We start from the raw sequence: 18,298 nt of genomic DNA, 5'->3' as shown, positions 1-18,298 counted from the left end.
TTGACACATGTCGCAATCGTGTTAATTAGCAACTTTGAAGAACCAAGCTTTATATAATAAACTATATTTTTGTAATAATTTTCCTTCTCTAGTGTCCAAAAAAATGTAATAATAATTTTCTTTTTCTAAATCTTTTTAAATCCTAATAAATGAGAATTGTAACATATTTTTGACACATGCCACAATCTTAATAAATTAATTGACACATGTCGCAATCATGTTAATTAACAACTTTGAAGAACCAAAAAAAATATAATAATTTTTTTTCTAAATCTTTTTAAATCCTAATAAATGAGAATTGTAACATATTTTTGACACATGCCACAATCTTAATAAATTAATTAACACATGTCGCAATCATGTTAATTAGCAACTTTGAAGAACCAAAAAAAATATAATAATTTTATTTTTCTAAATCTTTTTAAATCCTAATAAAAGAGAATTGTAACATATTTTTGACACATGCCACAATCTTAATAAATTAATTAACACATGTCGCAATCATGTTAATTAGCAACTTTGAAGAACCAAGCTTTATATAATAAAATATGCTGAATATATTTGATATTTAAGTATAAATTTCTAAATTTTATTCACAAATTTAAAATAAAATTAAATTAAAACATTTATGAATATAATAAAAAATAAAATGAAACTTTTGATACATAATTTGGCATCTCTCTTCAAATTTAAATAAAATATTACATGTGGCTTAAAAACATGAATCAAAAATATAAAAATATAAAATATAATAAAATGAAATGAAATGAAAATTTTAGTATGTAATTTTGCATCCAAATTTAAAGCAATTAGGCGCCTTTAAAGGTTGGATTAAAAATTGAGATACTTTTAAATTTGAGTTGTTGATATGTTTTAGGAGAAACTATGATGAATTTATTATACTTCAATTTTATATCAATTAGGTTAAATTTTTTATCAAATTATTAGTACAAGGTGAGCATGGTGATCTGAGTTCCAAGTTTTAGAAGAGGGTTAAAAGTGAAAACACTAGAGATCCTTATCTGGGATCAAAATCTTCGAAAGAAGGGTCCCACAAGATCTGACGGTGGAACTGGAAATCATAGCTCACTAGTTACGTGGAACAGTCTTTATGGTAAAACAAGAACTCGCCGAGGATGGGGCCTGATAACGAAAACCAATCATGTGAAAACCTTCATGACACGTCAGCAATAATAGACGGAAGAGTGGGGTCCGCACACGACAGGTATGTCTTGGGGGCTACTTGGTTCGCTGTAACGGAGACCACTATCCCTATTGCTCGCGAATACAAGTGTTACAAACTCAGATCACCATGCTCATCTGGAACAAGAAAAAAAAACAAGAGTGAAGAAGAAGAAGAAGAAGAGAAGAAAAAGCGAGCGAGCAGCCATGATTGCAGGCAGAATAACTTGGGGAGGAAGTTAGGTCACATGCAGTTTGGGATTGACGTTTATGTGTACAGAGAGAGGAACATGGATCGAGTATGCGTGTAAGTCAATCCCGAAGAGGAAGCTAGAGACTGAAGAAGACTGGGAGATGTGAGAAGATAGACTGAGATAATGAAACATCACCAAACGTGATCTCCATCAAAGGAGCTTATGAGGACTCGGTAGCTGATCACATGGTGATGGATCTGTGCAGAGGAGGTGAGCTTTTCGCTAGGATAGTGGAGAGAGAATATTACTCTGAGAGAAAAGCTGCTTATTTGGCTAAGGCCATACTTGGTGTGGTCCAGACTTAATTGCCACTCTCTAGGTGTGATTCATAGAGATCTTAAACCTGAAAACTTTTTATTCGTAAATGATCTATGTTCGTCAAGCCTAGTATGTTTCTTACACAAACATATTTGTTTTTCTCTGCTCTGCTTTGTTTTCTTTAATGCAGATTGTTGTCTCAAAGGTGAGAACTTTACTGATGTGGTTGGAAGTCCACAGTACATTGCACCTGAAGTTCTGAACAAGGATTACAGTACTGAAGCAGATATTTGTAGCGCAAGTGTGATGGTTTACATGCTACTGTCTGGTTCAGCTCCTTTTTGGGGAGGTATGATTGTTACTTTGATCACAGCTTCTATATTTGGAAGGTGTACTCATGTGTGTTACTACTTTAAGCAGTAATGGAAGAAGAAATCTTCAATTAGGCTCTGGAGGGTGAGCTTGATTTGCCATCAGATTATTGGCCAGATGGCTTTAAGGGTACCATAATACAACAAGGTTTTGATTTTTATTTAGGTGGTTTTGATGATAATAATCAAGAGTTCCAATAGTAAAAAAGTTGTAGTAGAAGGGATAAGGAGACACCTATAAATCTCAGGTGATGTTAATGCTTTCAATAAGTTTAGCCTATTCATGCCTTTGTACCTTGAGAGTCAAGCTAGGAATAAGAATAACGAATCTGCTCCAAAATGAAAAGTAAATTTTGAAAACTAGACTTTACTTTAAAGATGTTATTTCATAAACCCTATATGTTGATAATGTTACTGCTGCTATAAAACAATTTGATGAAGCATAATCCGACTTATTTGTTAATTTGGTCATAAAATATTACATTTTATGAAAGGGGATAATAATCAAGAGTTCCAAAAATTATTAATTTTGAAATATATAACTTAGTGATACTAATAATGAAACCTAATTAAGAAGAAAAAGAAAGAAAGATATCAGGATGGGTGTGTGCAGCGACAAGACATCTGGTGAACCGCTTAGCATTGAGGCTTACGCAGCGAGGTATAAAGGTCGGACGAAGATAATTCGACTTCTCTTCATCGCTAAGCACTTGGACCAAGAGAGCTGTCAGATTCAAGCCCTTAAGATGCCTTATTATGAGATAAAAAAGGGTAATAATGTACTGTTGTTCAGAGATGTGGGCGAACGATGTAAATATAAGCTTGGGAGCGACTACATGTTAGATTTGGCCTGGATTGAAGCCGTTGATAGTGATTAATTTTAAAAAGAAGATACTATCCCTACAGAGCGATCTCCGTTGGCTTTAGGCAATTGAGTTTTGACCTAATTTCATTTGTTGTTTATTGAGTTCGGATTTTGATATTTCTCGATTAGGTGCTTAGATTTTATAAGTTGTATTTTCTTTGTGTGTGTCTAGATTGTCTTATTGTTGATTAGCTTGAATATTTATTGATTCCACCTGCAGCTCGTTGGCAGGAACTTGGACATCACTTTTATGAGTTTGGTTCCATGAGCGATGCTCTGAATTGCTATAACATGATAATTAAATTCAAGACCTCTCAGAGTGAAATCTTTGTGCATGTATGAGCGAGGTTTTTGTTAGCATGGAGATGAGACAGTATGATCTTGTTATTAGCTTTGTGGAAAAGACTGTTAAGATTTTAGATACCTCTGACTTTATTCGCGTTGCCAACGGTTCCAATATGTGCATTGGGATTTGCTCATTTGAAGCTCAAACATTACAAACTCGCTGCTCTAAAAGTACATATATGTGTTTACAGATCTATTTCTTATCCTATTGTATCTAGAATCTGACCCTTTGAGCTTGCATATTTGTCTTGTGCAGTTTAATTAAGTTGATCCAGAACTTGGAAGTTCTTATAATGAGGTGATTGCTCCTAAAGATGTTGCCAATTATGGAGAACTATGCGCCCTTTCAAGTTTAATCAATTGGAATTAAAAGCATTTATCATTTTTATTTCTTTGTTTTTGTGTTTAATCTTTCTTAGCCTCTTTTGTTGTTTGTTTTTTAGCCTATGACGATGTATTCTAATGTGATGACAGGAAAATGTCATCGACAATGCCAATCTCCATAAGTTTTTGGATCTAGTTTATGAAATTAGGAAACTTATCTACATTTTTTTTTCAAGATGCTAGCGTTTGGTAAAATAATTTTATGAAGTTCTTTCACCTAGTCTAGGTCCATATGTTAATCAACTAAACTTTGTTCCACTGTTTATTCTTGTCATCTAAAATGTGTGCTAGTTACATTAAACTCTATCATGTATCGTGTAATGAAGGTTTACAATGTTTTCTTCCAAATCCTTATTATTTACAACAATGAATCTAATTCTTAGCCTTTGCTTGCTGCAACCGCTTTCAACCATGTATGGCGTATCTAGAAAGTCTCAAACCAAAATTGCTTCTGGACATTCATCTTCGTCATCACGTTGACACATTGGATGTTTAGATAAGAAAAATGCACTGATCTGGTACGCACTAGTGTACAAACGGTCATTTGTATCTGTCAGTTTGGAAACTATATCTGAAGCATCCAAGACCATTTTTCCTGATCTAGAGAAGGAACTCCAATAGCTGATCACTGACAACCCAACAAGGTGATTAACTCAAACAAAATCTCTCTGGCCACAACAACAAATAATGATGACAACGAAAGTTAGTTGTTTATCTCTAACCGTAGTACACCAATCGTGGTTAACAAACATGTTGCATTCAAATCGAGGAGAGTTTCCAAAAAAAAAATTGCAATTTTTCCAATTGATTGCACTATGTAAATAAATGTTACATGAAAAATCATCGGGAAAGTGATCGAGTATTGCGAGAAACATGTTGAAGCTAAATATTCATTGGACGAGACTATCAAAGAGAATGTGAGGACTTTGGACGCTAAGTTAATGAAAGTCAATCAGTTGACATTCTTCGATCTCATTAATGCTGCGGATTACTTTGGCATCCCAAGCTTGATTGATCTTGCTTTTCAAAAAGTCGCTGGCCTTATTGAAGGTAAAATTATAGATAAACTTCGTGAAACCTTCAACGTCAAGAATGATCTAACACCCGAGGAAGAAGAAAGGGTTCGCAAGGAGAACATATGGGCTTTTGAATGAACCAACCAGCCTTTTGTCTTTACTCCTTTGCTTATCAATGTTATTTGATTTTTTTAATTTGAAATATTTATTTTCTTTCGTTTATGTGTTTTATTCCTTTGCTTCACTGTTATATGTGATTTTGAATTTGAAATATAATCTCTTTTCGTTTCTGAACCAATTTTCTACTATCATGTGGACTTCCCATTTATATTAGTTTCGTTTATATTTGAAGTATATCTGATGTATCAAGATTCTGAGTCGATTATTTGAAATTGTCGTATGTATATACATAACATTTTGTTTTACATTAGCGTGGATAATCAACTAATCAGATTGTGCCAATTAAATATCTATTTTATTTTCAATAATTAAAAATTACGTTTTAAATATTACAGCCCAAAATAAAATTGTCTTCATTTGCCCCAGTTCATTGTCAAATACCCATTCTAAATTTTCCTTTTATATAAAGTAGAGAAGCCAAATTCATTCATGTCTAACACTAATTTCTCGACGTTGCCCAAATATCTACCTATTTCCAAAGGCCAACTTTAGTCCAATATCCAAACATCGATCGTAATATTACTAATTTGTTATATAAAGGTGTACCTTTATCAAAACTTTTATATGTTTTTGGAAGGTGTTCTCATGTGTGTTACTAATTTAAGCAGAAACTAGATTTTGACCCGCGCTTTCAAAGCGCGGGTTTATTATTATTATTTTTTCAATTGACAAATATTTAGTAAATGTCATATTTTCATATATTTGTGTTTTATTTTATAAAAGACTTAAACTTTTTATCTTTATTTATCGTATTTCATTTTAAATGACTATTTATGTTTAAAAAATTAAACTTTATTTCTTTAATAAATTAAGTTGGTATAACTTTGATAAATTAATTTTATTATGTGGTTAATATTTAAAAAAAATTATATACTTTTAAAAAAGATTTATACTTTTCAATGAAAAAATTCAATTTTTTTTATGAATGCTTAAATTATATTAAGAAAAGAAAAAAATAATAATTAAGAATAGTTGAAAAAAAAATTATTTGAACTTGGACTCAATGGTCCGAAGGAAAAAAAAATGTGAGAATTGGATCTGATTTCTTAATTGGCCCAAATGACCCAAGAGAGATCTGATGTGGGCTGGATCCAAAAAAATTGACCCAATATAGATGTGTTATTAATATTACTTGATTGCCCTTAATGAAACATGCAATGTTAGTAAAGAAAGAGACAGGTTAAGGTAAAAAGGACAATAGGATCCTGCTTTAATAGTATAGATGGAAAAAGAAATCTTCAATGAGTATCTGAAGGATAAGCTTGATTTGTCATCAGATCCCTGGCCACAAGTTTCTGACAGCGTAAAGGAATTAATCAGAAAGATGCTTGAAAGAAACCCCCAACCAAAGACTGACTGCTCGACAAGCTTTGTGTAGGTCTCTAGAATCATGAAGCTTTAATATATTGTCTAAGCAGACATGGAACCTTCTTAATCTTGGTTTTTATTTCTTACAGGCCATCCATGGATTAGGGATGAAGGAAGTCCGAAGTCCACAAGATACACTGCTAGATACAACTGTGTTGAGTTGCTTGAAGAAGTTTTCACAAACAGACAAGCTCAAGAATATGGCTTTAAGGGTACTTATGGTTCTGATGAGAGAATATCCGATTGGTGCTTTTCCTCGCAGGTGATTGTAGAAAGACTTTTAGACGAAGAGATTCACGGGCTTAGAGAACCTTCAAGATTATAGACGGTAAGAAGAGCGGACGAGTAACTTACAAATAACTCAAAAGCATTCTTGAAAGATTCAACACAAATCTTGACAACTCTATGCAAACACCAGTAAGCAGACAATAATGTCTCAACATGTAGATTAAGTGATTATAGCTTCATAGTTTTTCTTACAAACTGATCGATCATCATGTGGTCACTTTAGACTGATCACTTGGAAGGCACATTAGACTATGATGAATTCGTATAGGAGATTGTAAGACTAGAACATCTATAGATGATGAAGCAAGTGATCGTTTAGATTCATCAGCAAAAGTGTAATAAAGTTGGAGTGAAATACATTGTTGCTGCTGAAGAAGTATGAAGGGTATTCAAAACTGATGGTGAAGAATGTAAGTAAATGTGATGCATTCACTTATTTTTACATATTCTTAACTTGTAGCCTCTTTGTAAATGTATCCACTAATGATAAGATCTCTAGTGTTTTCCATATTTCAAAGTTATAATATATAACATTTGTTTTACTGTAAGACTGTAGGAAGCTACCAAAGAGCTGCTACAAGTTGAATGGGAGAACAGAACAAGGAGACGAGGAACACAAGTTGTGATGGGTGGAAAGACAAATAATTGTGTAGGTTCTTTTTTGTATTTATTATATGTTAAAAAGGTTATAGAGCCAAAAATGAAAGCTGCGTTTTTATATATATAAAAGTTGTAGTAGAAGGGATAGGGTGTTGATGCTTTCAATACATTTAGCCATTTAGGCTATCTTGCCTTTGTGCCTTGAGACTCAAGCTAGGAATAAGAATAATGAAGCTGCTCCAAAACAAAAGTTAAATTTTGAAATACTAGGTTTTATAACTATAAAGATGTTATTTCAAAAACCCTGTATGTTGATAATGTCACTGCTGCTAGCATAATCCGACTTCTTTGTTAATTTGATCATAAAGAATTGCATTTTATGAAGGGGGAAATAATCAATAGTACCAGAAGTTAATTAATTTTGAAATATATGACTAGACCACAAGTTAATTTGAGCCTGTCGAACGCTTAAGTCTTTAACTAACTTGCTCTGAAAAAAACTAGATAAGTTATTCTCCAAAATAAAAGCAAAACCAAAGGATACTGAGCAAATCTCTTGGTGAAACAAAGGACAACACAAAGAAGAAAATACACGTAATAATATTAAACTTCTGATTTTACTTCATCTCTTAGACCTTGAGGAACCGAGACCAAGTTGGGAAAATAAGTGCAATGCAAAGGCCAAGGATCAACCACGGACTCTATTTTGACTTTGTCGATCAACTTATTTTCTGCCATAACATAAATCCAAGCCTTGCCTGATTCATCGCAAAAACACACGACAAGCCTTTCATTCTTGTGGATGAAGTAACTTGGCTGCTGAGGGTAGGCGAACGGCACTAAACCGGGAAAGTTAGGAATTGAAAAAGTCATGAAATTCATCCAAACCACATCTCTACCATCCTCAACGTTAACCTTGTTCTTGGTCACCCAAATCTCAATCTTTTTTGTTACATAGCACTGCTTTAACACCGAAAATCGATCTCCATTAAATAACCTAAGGACTAGAGCATCAAGAGCATGGCTCATACCAAATGGTAGCTCACAATATAGGTAGAATCCTTCAGTCGGAAAATCGAGGAGTATACAATACAAGAAAGCTGTCTCGTCAGAAGTAACAATCCAAAACAAAGTTCCATTCAAAAATACACCACTTGTAGAATGCATTTTAGGTCCTTTCTTACCCTGATTACTATCACTGGATTCTGACCCCATGTCTATCCACGTACCTGAGGCAAGGTCATGGATTTTCCACCCGGTAGTTGAATTCCAAATAGTTTTGTAAACACTTTCCTCACTTCTATTATTACTATCACGATGACCTATGCCATAGAAGCGAAAGCTAGGTTCACTAATCCATGTAGTTTGTTTCAACCACGGGTTACAAACTGCTGCTCCTTTATCCATGCTACATATCAAGAACTCGTCGCAACTAACCAACTTTTTAGGTTTCTGAGCTTCTAAACCAGGAATATCCAACGATAACTCACGCACCAGTATCTTGGGATCCATGCTTACCGAATAAATCTTTGATTTCGTTGCTAGGATGAATCGAAACGTCTCCTTGTGGTTGTTGATGAACGTCTTGTCGTCCAAGATAGCCTTCCATCGTTTGCAAACAACTCTAAAGGGGACAAGATATTTTGGAGAGACACGGGAGAGTATCTCTTCAATTAACTCCCATGGCAGCTGGTCCTCATGCGCCGCCATCTCCGACGTGTGTTTTTCTATGTTTGATTTCAATATCTTTTTTTATTAGTTTTTTTTTTTTTTTAAACTCAACTTCAAACTTAACATTTACCAACTGTTTACAAACTCCATAGGCATATCAGCCTCTACTACATCTTTCAACCACATAGGTATTACAGAATATAACTTGGGAACATGATTCATAGAAGAAGAAGACTCCTTTGCTATTCTGTCAGCCACCTTATTACCCTCTCTTGGACCATACTCCACTCTAAATTCTGGATTAGACTTCAGCATGTGTGTAATACTCTGCAGAATTGGTGATAGGAGAGGCCAAACTTCTTCTTCTTCTCGGATCATCCTGCAAAGTGTCAATGAATCCGATTCAAATATCACCCTCCTATACCCAAAGCCAGATAAGGTTGCTACTGCCCATCTAATCGCTTCTGCTTCACACTCTATAGCTGATCCCACATGCTGAATTGCCTTAGCTCCAGCCCACATCAGCCTGCCATTTTGATCCCTACTCACCCAGCCAACTCCATTTTGGTCTCTGTCTTTTTTCCAAGACCCATCGGAGTTACATTTCACCCATGTGGCTGGTGGAGGTTTCCATTTATGACAATGTCCCGTGGGGGTACTTTTCTTAATCTCTTTCAATTCCACCTCATTACCTCTCTTCCAATCCTCTGCATCTTCTCTAGCCTTATTTAGAGTACTAACCGCATCATAATCCCTCCCTTTAAACTGAAACTCATTCCTGTTCTTCCATAGTCTCCACAAAATCCAAGGCACTAACTCCATTGCAATTTCTTCCTTTGGATACTTCATTTGGGCGCTGAGTACATGATGGATATTAGAGTAGAATGAGTCAGTGGCAATACCTTCTGGAGGAGCAGGGATTGGAGACAGAGCCCAAATTAATCTTGCATAGGGACATTGGAATAGAACATGATTCACTGATTCAGACCCTGCTGCACATCGAAGACATGTTGCATCTTTGGATATGTGTCTATACGCCAGACTCTTAGCCACTGGTAGAGAGTCACTGAGGCAACGCCATAGAAAACGTTTGATCTTTGGGCTTGTTTCTAACTTCCATATCATCTGGAACAAGGGTTCCAGGCTCGGTTGTAGCACTTGAGCTCGATCTTCATCTCCTTTCAGTATATTTTGCAGCACCCAGTACCCTGATTTTACAGTGTAATGGCCAGTTTTTGTATACTCCCATCTATACTTATCGTCACTCTTCTCTCCGCAAGGTCTGATGCGTCTGATCCACTGTTGTTCCTCCTCGGGGAAGAGACTATCAAGGAGCTGTAAATTCCACTCTTTCCCTTGATTTTGTAGTAGCTCGCTCACCTTACTGATTACAGGCAGAGTCTGTTGTTGTTGCTCCGTTAGGACGTTTATAGCTCTCACTGCCCTTGCTGGTTTGGCTCCCAACCATTGCTCTGTCCAGATCCCTGTGTTTCTGCCATTGCCAATGATCGATCTCGCTCCCTGTTTGATCAATTTCTGAGCCGAGTGTATGCTTCTCCATGCGTACGAAGGCCTCGATCCCAACTCAGCATTTAACGGGTATGTCTTTGAATAATACCGGCTTTTGTAGATCCGGGCCAGCAGACTCGATTTGTTTGTGATCAGTCTACAAAGTTGCTTCCCTAATAAGGCAAGATTGAAAGCCTCTATATCCTTAAAACCAAGCCCTCCCAAATCCTTTGATTTAGTTAGCTGATCCCAACTCTTCCAATGCATACCTCGAGAATCCTCCTTGTTTTTCCACCAGAAATCTGACATGATTGATGCGATCTTTCTGCATACCGTCTTGGGGAGCAGGAAGCAGGACATAGTATAAGTAGGTAGAGCCATTGCGACTACTTTGAGAAGTACTTCTTTCCCGCTGGGTGATAGAAATCTGGTTTGCCATCCTTGAACTCTTTGACTCATCCTCTCCTTAAGATAGCTGAGGATTGATACCTTAGAGCCGCCAAACAACTCTGGTAGCCCTAGATATATCCCCTCTCCTCCTGTCTGCTCAATTCCCAGCAATCCTTTAATTGCTTCTCGTCTCTGCGATGGGATTAATTTTCCGAAGGAAACACTTGACTTCTGGAGATTCACTCTCTGCCCTGAGACCAGACTATATCTTTGTATAATGTCATTCAACACCTGAAGCTCCTCGTCTGTTCCTTTACAGTAGAACATACTGTCATCAGCATAGAGTAGATGAGTCACTGCAGGGGCCCCCGTGCAACTTTGAGTCCCGTCAACTTCCTTTCCGTTTCAGCCTTTTTCATCATTTGTACCAAGATCTCAGTGCAGATCACAAATAAGTAAGGAGACAGGGGGTCTCCCTGCCTCAGTCCTCTTGAAGGAACCACCTCTCCGTATGGTGCACCGTTAATTAAGACCTGGTACCTGACTGATGTTACACATTTCATTATGAGATTGCACCATTTATCTGAATACCCCAGCGCCCTCATCGTCTTGCGTAAGAATGACCATTCCACCCGGTCGTATGCCTTGGAGATATCTGTCTTTACAGCAATGAATTCTTTTGCACATTTGTTCCTGGAGCTCAAAGCATGAAGAAGCTCATGTGCCACCAGAATATTATCTGAGATTAACCTCCCTTCAATGAACGCCGCTTGGGTGTCTGAAATTACCGAGCTTAGAGTCTTCTTCAACCGCTTGGCTAGGATCTTCGAAATAATCTTGAAGCTAACGTTGCACAGACTGATCGGTCTGAACTCCATGAGCTTCTTCGAGTTTATCTTCTTGGGTATAAGACAGATATTGGTGTTATTGAGTCCTTCCTCAATATACTCATGCCTGAAGAAATTCTGGACTGTCTCAGTAACATTATCTCCTACAGTCTCCCAGAACTGTTGGTAGAACTGACCCGTCATCCCATCTGGTCCTGGGCACTTATGTGGACTGATGTCGAAGACTGCTTTTCTCACCTCCTCCTTAGTGATCTCTTTAAGTAGTTCTACATTCTGAGGCTCTGTCACTTTGGGGGAGATGTGTTGCCATTCTTCTAGCTCCACTCCAATATCTTCGGATGCGAATAGCAATTTAAAATATGTTTCAGCAACTCTCCCCATATCCTCTTCTTTAAACCATTCCTTCTCAAAGTCGTCCACCAGACTGTGAATCTTGTTCTGCGCTCGTCTGTTCTTCGTGACCGCATGAAAGTATTTGGTGTTTCTGTCTCCTGCTCTGATCCAGTTCAGTCGACATTGTTGCCACCAAAATACTTCCTCATTTAAGTACTCCTCATTGAGCTCACTTCTCAGTCTACTAATCTCTCCCGGATCATCCCCAGTCTGTCTTGTGGCCATATGCAACTTATACTGAATCTCTCTGATTCTGAGTGCCGAATTTGGCTTGGCTGAGCGTTTCCACTGAGAGATTTGTTTACGGCATCTGGCGATTCTACTCATGAAACTAAGGTTTCCTCCCTCCTGTTCTTGCCATCCTCTGCTCACCATCTCACAGAAGCCTTGTCTTTTGCACCACCTTTGATCATATCTGAACCTAGTCTTCCTCTTCCAGTTGATACCCTCCAGGTTTGTTAGAACTGGACTATGATCAGAACACCCCCTGACAGTTCCAACTCAATATCCTCATGGGGTGTTCGAAGGGTTGGAATCAAACATCAACCCTTCTTTCAAATTGCTTCCACTTGTCAGTACTATCCCTCGGATAGAGTGACTTGGAACTATAGCTGCTACTGCAGCAGAATGATTCTTCTCACACGACTGACCTCCCAATCTCTGGAAGACTGATGAAGGAGACTTTTCTTCAATGCGCGAAGCGAGCTTTACCTTTTTCGAGCTTCTCTCATCACTCCTGCTAAGTCTTCTTCTTTTCGAAGGCTGAGTTTCTTCTTTCTTCTTATCTATCTCTTGAGGGATCACTGTTGTGATACCCAGCCTTTCGAACACTGAGCCAGAGCCTCGGCTTCCATTGCTAGACTCTCCTTTCGATCCTTTGTCGCCTTGGTCGCCTCCTTTGAGTAGAGGGGTTCTAGAGCCTCCTGATCCTCCAGATTTTTTGGTTTCCTTATCCTCCTCCAAACGGTGTCCACCAAGTCTTTCAAAAACCGTAGGAGTCATATGACTTGCGCCTGAAGATCCACCACTCTTCCTCCCTCCACCAGGACTCTCTCCTCTATTTTGCTTAAAGTTGGACTCTTCTGTGCTCCTTGTTTGTTTGGACCCTCCTGTGCCTGAGGATGTATTGGCCCTGGTTGATTTAGGTCTCCACACTTTACATGTGGCCTCTGGAAGGTCCATCTCGTACTGTTCTCTACTTTCCTTGCCTTTGCCAAATCTGCTCTCAGAGTGATTCGAGATCGATCTGGATCTGTTCTCTACCTGCTTTCCCTTGCTCATTTTGCCCTTAGCATTCTTCATTGGCAGGTCTCCCTGGGGCCCTCTGTTCTGTAGTCGTCTGTTTTCATTGAATCTCCGTGAGCTCTCCAACTGGGGTACATTCTCTACAGGCTCAGCAAACTGGCAATGCGTCTGATCATGAGTCAGCCGTTTGCAGAGGAAGCAGACTTTTAATAGCTTCTCATACTCCAGCTCTGTAGGAACCACTTCACCAGATTTGAATCTTGCTGTACGACGGAATTGAAGCGGTTCCTCTGTACTTATCCAAACCTGCGCTCTGATATATTCCACTGAAGTAGAGTTCTTAGCATGAAGCTCCACCTTCTCGACTTTCCCCAAGGGACCAAGCAAGTAGTCCACAGTTTGTTTCTTCAGCAGGTGAACTGGCAAGCCTCTAATTCTGATCCAGAACAAGATCCTAGTGAGATACTCGGGGCCAGGGCTCGGGGTCCACTGTTCTAGAGCTACTATCCACCCGTTGACGAACCAGGGTCCTCTTGTTAGGACGTGGTGGAGATCTCGGTCGGATTGGAAGATAAACTGAGCCCGGTTCTCTCCCACTCCTCTTCCATGTGTTCTATCTTCCAGACCCCAGATTGGGGGAAGCGCTTTAACCAAACCTCAAACTTTGTGGACCGTCGGGTTTAGACATCTCACTACCACACTAAGTGAGTTTTCTTCAATCAAGTCGTCATTTTCCACATCTGGGATGTCGACTATGTCTCCTTCCTCGAGGAGCTCCAGATCTCTTAGTTCCTCCACCAGAGAGATTTCCTTCTTCTTCCTTGGGCGGAACATCTTTTAATCTTTTTTCAGCTACCACTAAAACAGAAGCCACACCGGCCTAATGATCGACAACGACGAATGTATCTTCACTCGTTGTCAGAAGAGTCAGTTTCTTTCTATGCGGGTTGAGATAAGGTTGCAGTAGATAAAACTTGTACTCTATTGAGAAGCATTAATCGGGTTTGATTTGCTTATTGAGGTCTCTAGGGTTTCAGATCTGGGGTTTGGGTGAGCGGCGCAAGGGGAACCTTTTCGCTTTCATATTTCGCTCCTTTTTCTTCTCCTAACCTAATCTATCTTTTTTTTATCTTTTTTTTTTTTTTTTTTTTAATTAGTTAGGGTTCAACATAATGCTTGTATATATATATATATATATATGATTGTTAGATCAGTTTTCTTTTTCTCTTAAGCTAAAATATTGATATATTATTGAAATATACGACGTATATATGTGCTTTTTATTCGTTGTCAAAAAAAAAATGTGCTTTTTATTTTACAGTTTTAGTCATTCAAAATAATTAAATTATTGAGTGCGTAGGTTACCATTTTTTTAAAAACAAAAACGTCACCAGATTTTTTTTTTACGTGCTGGGGCTACTACTACAGTACTACTCTCTGGTTCAGGTTCTTTAGAGGCGATAAGATTGTTACTTTGATAACATAACTTTTATATGTTAAATTTTTGGAGGTGTTTTCATGCTATTGTGTTATAAATTTAAGCAACGGAAGCAGAAATCTTCATTGAGGTTCTGGAGAGTGAAGTTGATTTGTCATCAGATCCTTGGCCTCAAGTGTAAGCGCAAAATATTTGAGCAGAAAGATCCTTGAAAGAAAACCCTAAACAAAGACTGACTGATCAACAATTCTTATGTAAGTCCAGAATCATGAAACTCCAAAGTAAAGCAGATATGTAACCTAATCTTGTTTTTTTCCGAGGCCATCCATGGATGAGGGATTGAGGGGTGTAGGTAATGCACCAGATACACCGCTTGGCAGTTGTAGACAGTGACAACTGACAAGAGCGGGAGAGTAACATAAAAAGTACTCAAAAGCGTTCTTGAAAGATTCAACACAAATCTTGACAACTTTGACATCAATGGTTATATGTAAAGGCCAGTAAGTTGACACTAAGAGCATCAGCACCGGTCGTGATTCTCAACCTTCGTCCCTCTCTCTCTTTTATATTGATATTTTCACAAAATGAATTTTTATTTCTTAAAAATATTATACCACTAAAAATATGACACATCTAGAATTAATTGCTTTTGTTTTGTTGAAAGTCTCTGGTAAGAGAGACGTTTGCTCCTCTTTTCTCTTCTATCCTACTTTCTCTTACATCGTTTATTGCGTTTTCAATATTCTTTAATGATAAGAGACTTGATAAGGTATCATCTATGCTCAGAGCATCTCCAATGGTATTAGTACCATTGGAGTCTTTAAGTATATTTTATTTATTTTATTTTTTTTAAGAGTTAAGGATTCTAATGAAATTTTAGTCCATTGGAGTCCTTAAGTATATTTTATTTTATTTATCCTACTTTCTCTTACATCGTTTGTTGCGTTTTTAATATTCTTTAATGATAAGAGACTTGATAAGGTATCATCGATGCTCAGAGCATCTCCAATGCTGTTACCACCATTGGAATCTTTAAGAATAAAAAATTAATAAATTTTTAAAAAGTTAAAAAAAAAGATAATTATTATTTTTCTATTAGTAACTATCATTAAAAAACAAAACATAAGAAAACTAAAAATTTATTTTTTGCATGATTAACTTTCATAAAAAAAATGAAAACATGTTAAATTTAGATATATATTTTTGGATGAGTAACTATCAGTAAGAAAAAAAAAACTAAAAACATGATAAATTTAAAACCACCGTCGAGTATCCTCTTTAGTGACGAGAACCATTCGATTTATCTTCTTAGCGGTCGAGAGAAAGATCGCCTTAATCGCCGTCTCTGATTTTTTTTTTTTCGTGTTGCGTCCAAATGAAACGAATTCGCGAAACCCTACACGAGTCGGAACCAATTACTTCTGCCACGTCAACAAAGACCAACACATTTTAATCCTTAGCTTAGGACTTATCCTTAGCTTTTCTCGGCTAAATATTACTATTATAATCCTAATAGTTAAGGATTAGCTACTAAGGATTGTGTTAAAACCACCGTTGCGGATGGTCTTATGCTCTAATATCTCAGTATGTATATATGGGGTGATCTAATAAATATTGTCTTCATAGTTTTTCTTACACATAGATGGCTCGTCTTGTGATCACTTTTACATGGGATGCACTTTCAAGATTGATGACTGCGAGGAACTCATAGATTGTAAAAATGATACATTTCGGGTCAAAAAGTCAAACGTACTAAAAACTAAACTCACATTCTTGTTGCTCTATTTTCTTGTTCACCTTTTGAAACCGTAATCAATTTCAAAACTTACTCAATATTATGTAGTTATTAGTTATATGAAATATAGATTGTGTTACTTTGGTTGTCAAGTGTGGCAATTTTATCAAAGGGGCCTCATTATCAAGTGCAATATTATTAGTTTTGAAATATATAAGATCACAAAGTGAAAGCCAATACTTCCGGATCGAAGTCAAACTACTAGTGCAAAACTGAGCCCGTTAAACTCTTAAACTAGCTTTGCTCTAACAAAACTAACAGGAGTTATTTCTCCAAAATAAATCAAAACCAAAAGGATACTGAGCAAAATCACTAGTTTCAACATTTAAAAAAAAACAAGAAACACACGTAATACAATTAAACTTTTACTTCTGTTCCATGTTAGTGGCCTTGAGGAACCGGGATCAAGCTGGGAAAATAAGTGCAATGCAAAGGCCAAGAATCAACCACAGAATCTATTTTGACTTTGCTGATCGACTTATTATCCTCCATAACATAGATCCAAGCCTTGCCAGTTTCGTCGCAAAAACACACTACAAGTCTTTTATTGTTGTCAATGAAGTAACTCGGCTGATGAATGAAGAAGGTCTGCGCTAAACAGGGAATGTTAGGAATTGAAAAAGTCATTAAACTCATCCAAAGCACACCAGCACCATTCTCAACTTTGTTCTCGGTCACCCAAATCTCAATCTTCTTCGTTACATTGCATTGCTTTAACACCGAAAAGATCTCCCTTAAAGACACTAAGGACTAGAGCATCGTGAGGATGGCTCCTCACACATGGTAGATAAAAAAATCTGTAGAATCTTTCCCTCTGAAAAATCGAAGGTATCTAGGTGATACAAGGGAACCGTCTCGTCAGAAAAAAAACAATCCAAAACAAAATTCCATTCAACAAGACACCACTTGGAGAATGTAACGTTTTAAATTGTTTTTCTTCCTGGCTAGTATCACCGGACATCGACTCGATGTCTTTCCACGTACCTGAAGCAAGATCATGGCTCTTCCACTCGACATTTTTACCCCAAATGGTCTTGTAAACACATTCCTCACTTCTACCATTACTATCAAGATGACATATGCCATGGAATTGAAAGCGAGGTTCGCTAATCCATGTACTTCGTTTCAACCAGGGGTTACAAACTGCTGCTCCTTTATCCATGCCACATATCAATAGTTAACCAACTTTTTAGGTTTTTGAGATTAAACCGGGAATATCCAATGTTAACTCACGCACAACTATCTTGGGATCCACGCTTACCGAATAAATCTTGGGCCTCGTTGTATTTGTTACGATGAATCGAAACGTCTCCTTGTGGTTGTAAATGAACGTCTTGTCGTCCAAGATAGCGTTCCATCGTTTGCAAACAACTCTGAAGCGGACAAGAGATTCAGGACAGAGACGAGAGAGTATCTCTTCAATCAACTCCCATGGAAGCTGCTCATGTGCCACTATCTCCTTCTTTAATTTTTTGGTTGGATCCATTCTGTTTTCCTAAATAGGGTTTCAACCGAATGTTCGTAAAAGGAGTATTTAGTAATTAAACCCCTCAACTAAAAATTAACCGTAAAATAAACTCTCAATTAAAAATCTTATGAAATAAACTCTCAACTTTAATTCCATTAACATATATTACCCTCCGTCTAAAAAACCGTGACGGAGGGTGACATACGTTAACGGTTTATAAGTTGAGGGTTTATAATGTTAAAAACTTAGTTGAGGGGTTTTATCACTAAAAGTCATTAAATAGTTTAAAAATTTATTATCATTTATACATTGTTTTATATTGATATAAATCTTTAAAACTAATTTATAAATTTTAATACATTAATTTATTATAAAATTAATTTATACATCCAAAATTAATAATTTTTAGTAATACTTACAACTTAATATA

The 18,298-nt window shown here is 37.0% G+C and overlaps 2 protein-coding genes and 1 pseudogene across 2 annotated transcripts; 1 reads left to right on the top strand and 2 right to left on the bottom strand.

Moving 5' to 3' along the window:
* Nucleotides 1–1,136: 1,136 nt before the first annotated feature.
* On the top strand, nucleotides 1,137–7,338 carry LOC106329870 (calcium-dependent protein kinase 25). The gene is given in 14 exon segments (XM_013768480.1): nucleotides 1,137–1,439; nucleotides 1,441–1,528; nucleotides 1,531–1,566; nucleotides 1,569–1,741; nucleotides 1,743–2,043; nucleotides 6,073–6,194; nucleotides 6,196–6,229; nucleotides 6,313–6,344; nucleotides 6,346–6,435; nucleotides 6,486–6,528; nucleotides 6,531–6,640; nucleotides 6,735–6,801; nucleotides 6,804–6,921; nucleotides 7,061–7,338. Coding segments are annotated over 13 exon segments (1,446 nt in total). The 3' UTR covers nucleotides 6,851–6,921; nucleotides 7,061–7,338.
* Nucleotides 7,339–7,689: 351 nt separating this feature from the next.
* LOC106333804 (F-box protein At2g14710-like) lies at nucleotides 7,690–8,841 on the bottom strand. Its single transcript, XM_013772205.1, has one exon. The coding sequence runs from the start codon at nucleotides 8,819–8,821 to the stop codon at nucleotides 7,715–7,717; it is 1,107 nt and encodes a 368-aa protein (XP_013627659.1). The 5' UTR covers nucleotides 8,822–8,841; the 3' UTR covers nucleotides 7,690–7,714.
* A 7,940-nt stretch (nucleotides 8,842–16,781) lies between these two features.
* On the bottom strand, nucleotides 16,782–17,886 carry LOC106329869 (annotated as a pseudogene).
* Nucleotides 17,887–18,298: the final 412 nt, after the last annotated feature.

The sequence above is a fragment of the Brassica oleracea genome, chromosome C3 (genome assembly GCF_000695525.1).
Source record: "Brassica oleracea var. oleracea cultivar TO1000 chromosome C3, BOL, whole genome shotgun sequence".
Classification (NCBI taxonomy): domain Eukaryota; kingdom Viridiplantae; phylum Streptophyta; class Magnoliopsida; order Brassicales; family Brassicaceae; genus Brassica; species Brassica oleracea.
This window is presented reverse-complemented; position numbering and strand designations above follow the sequence as displayed.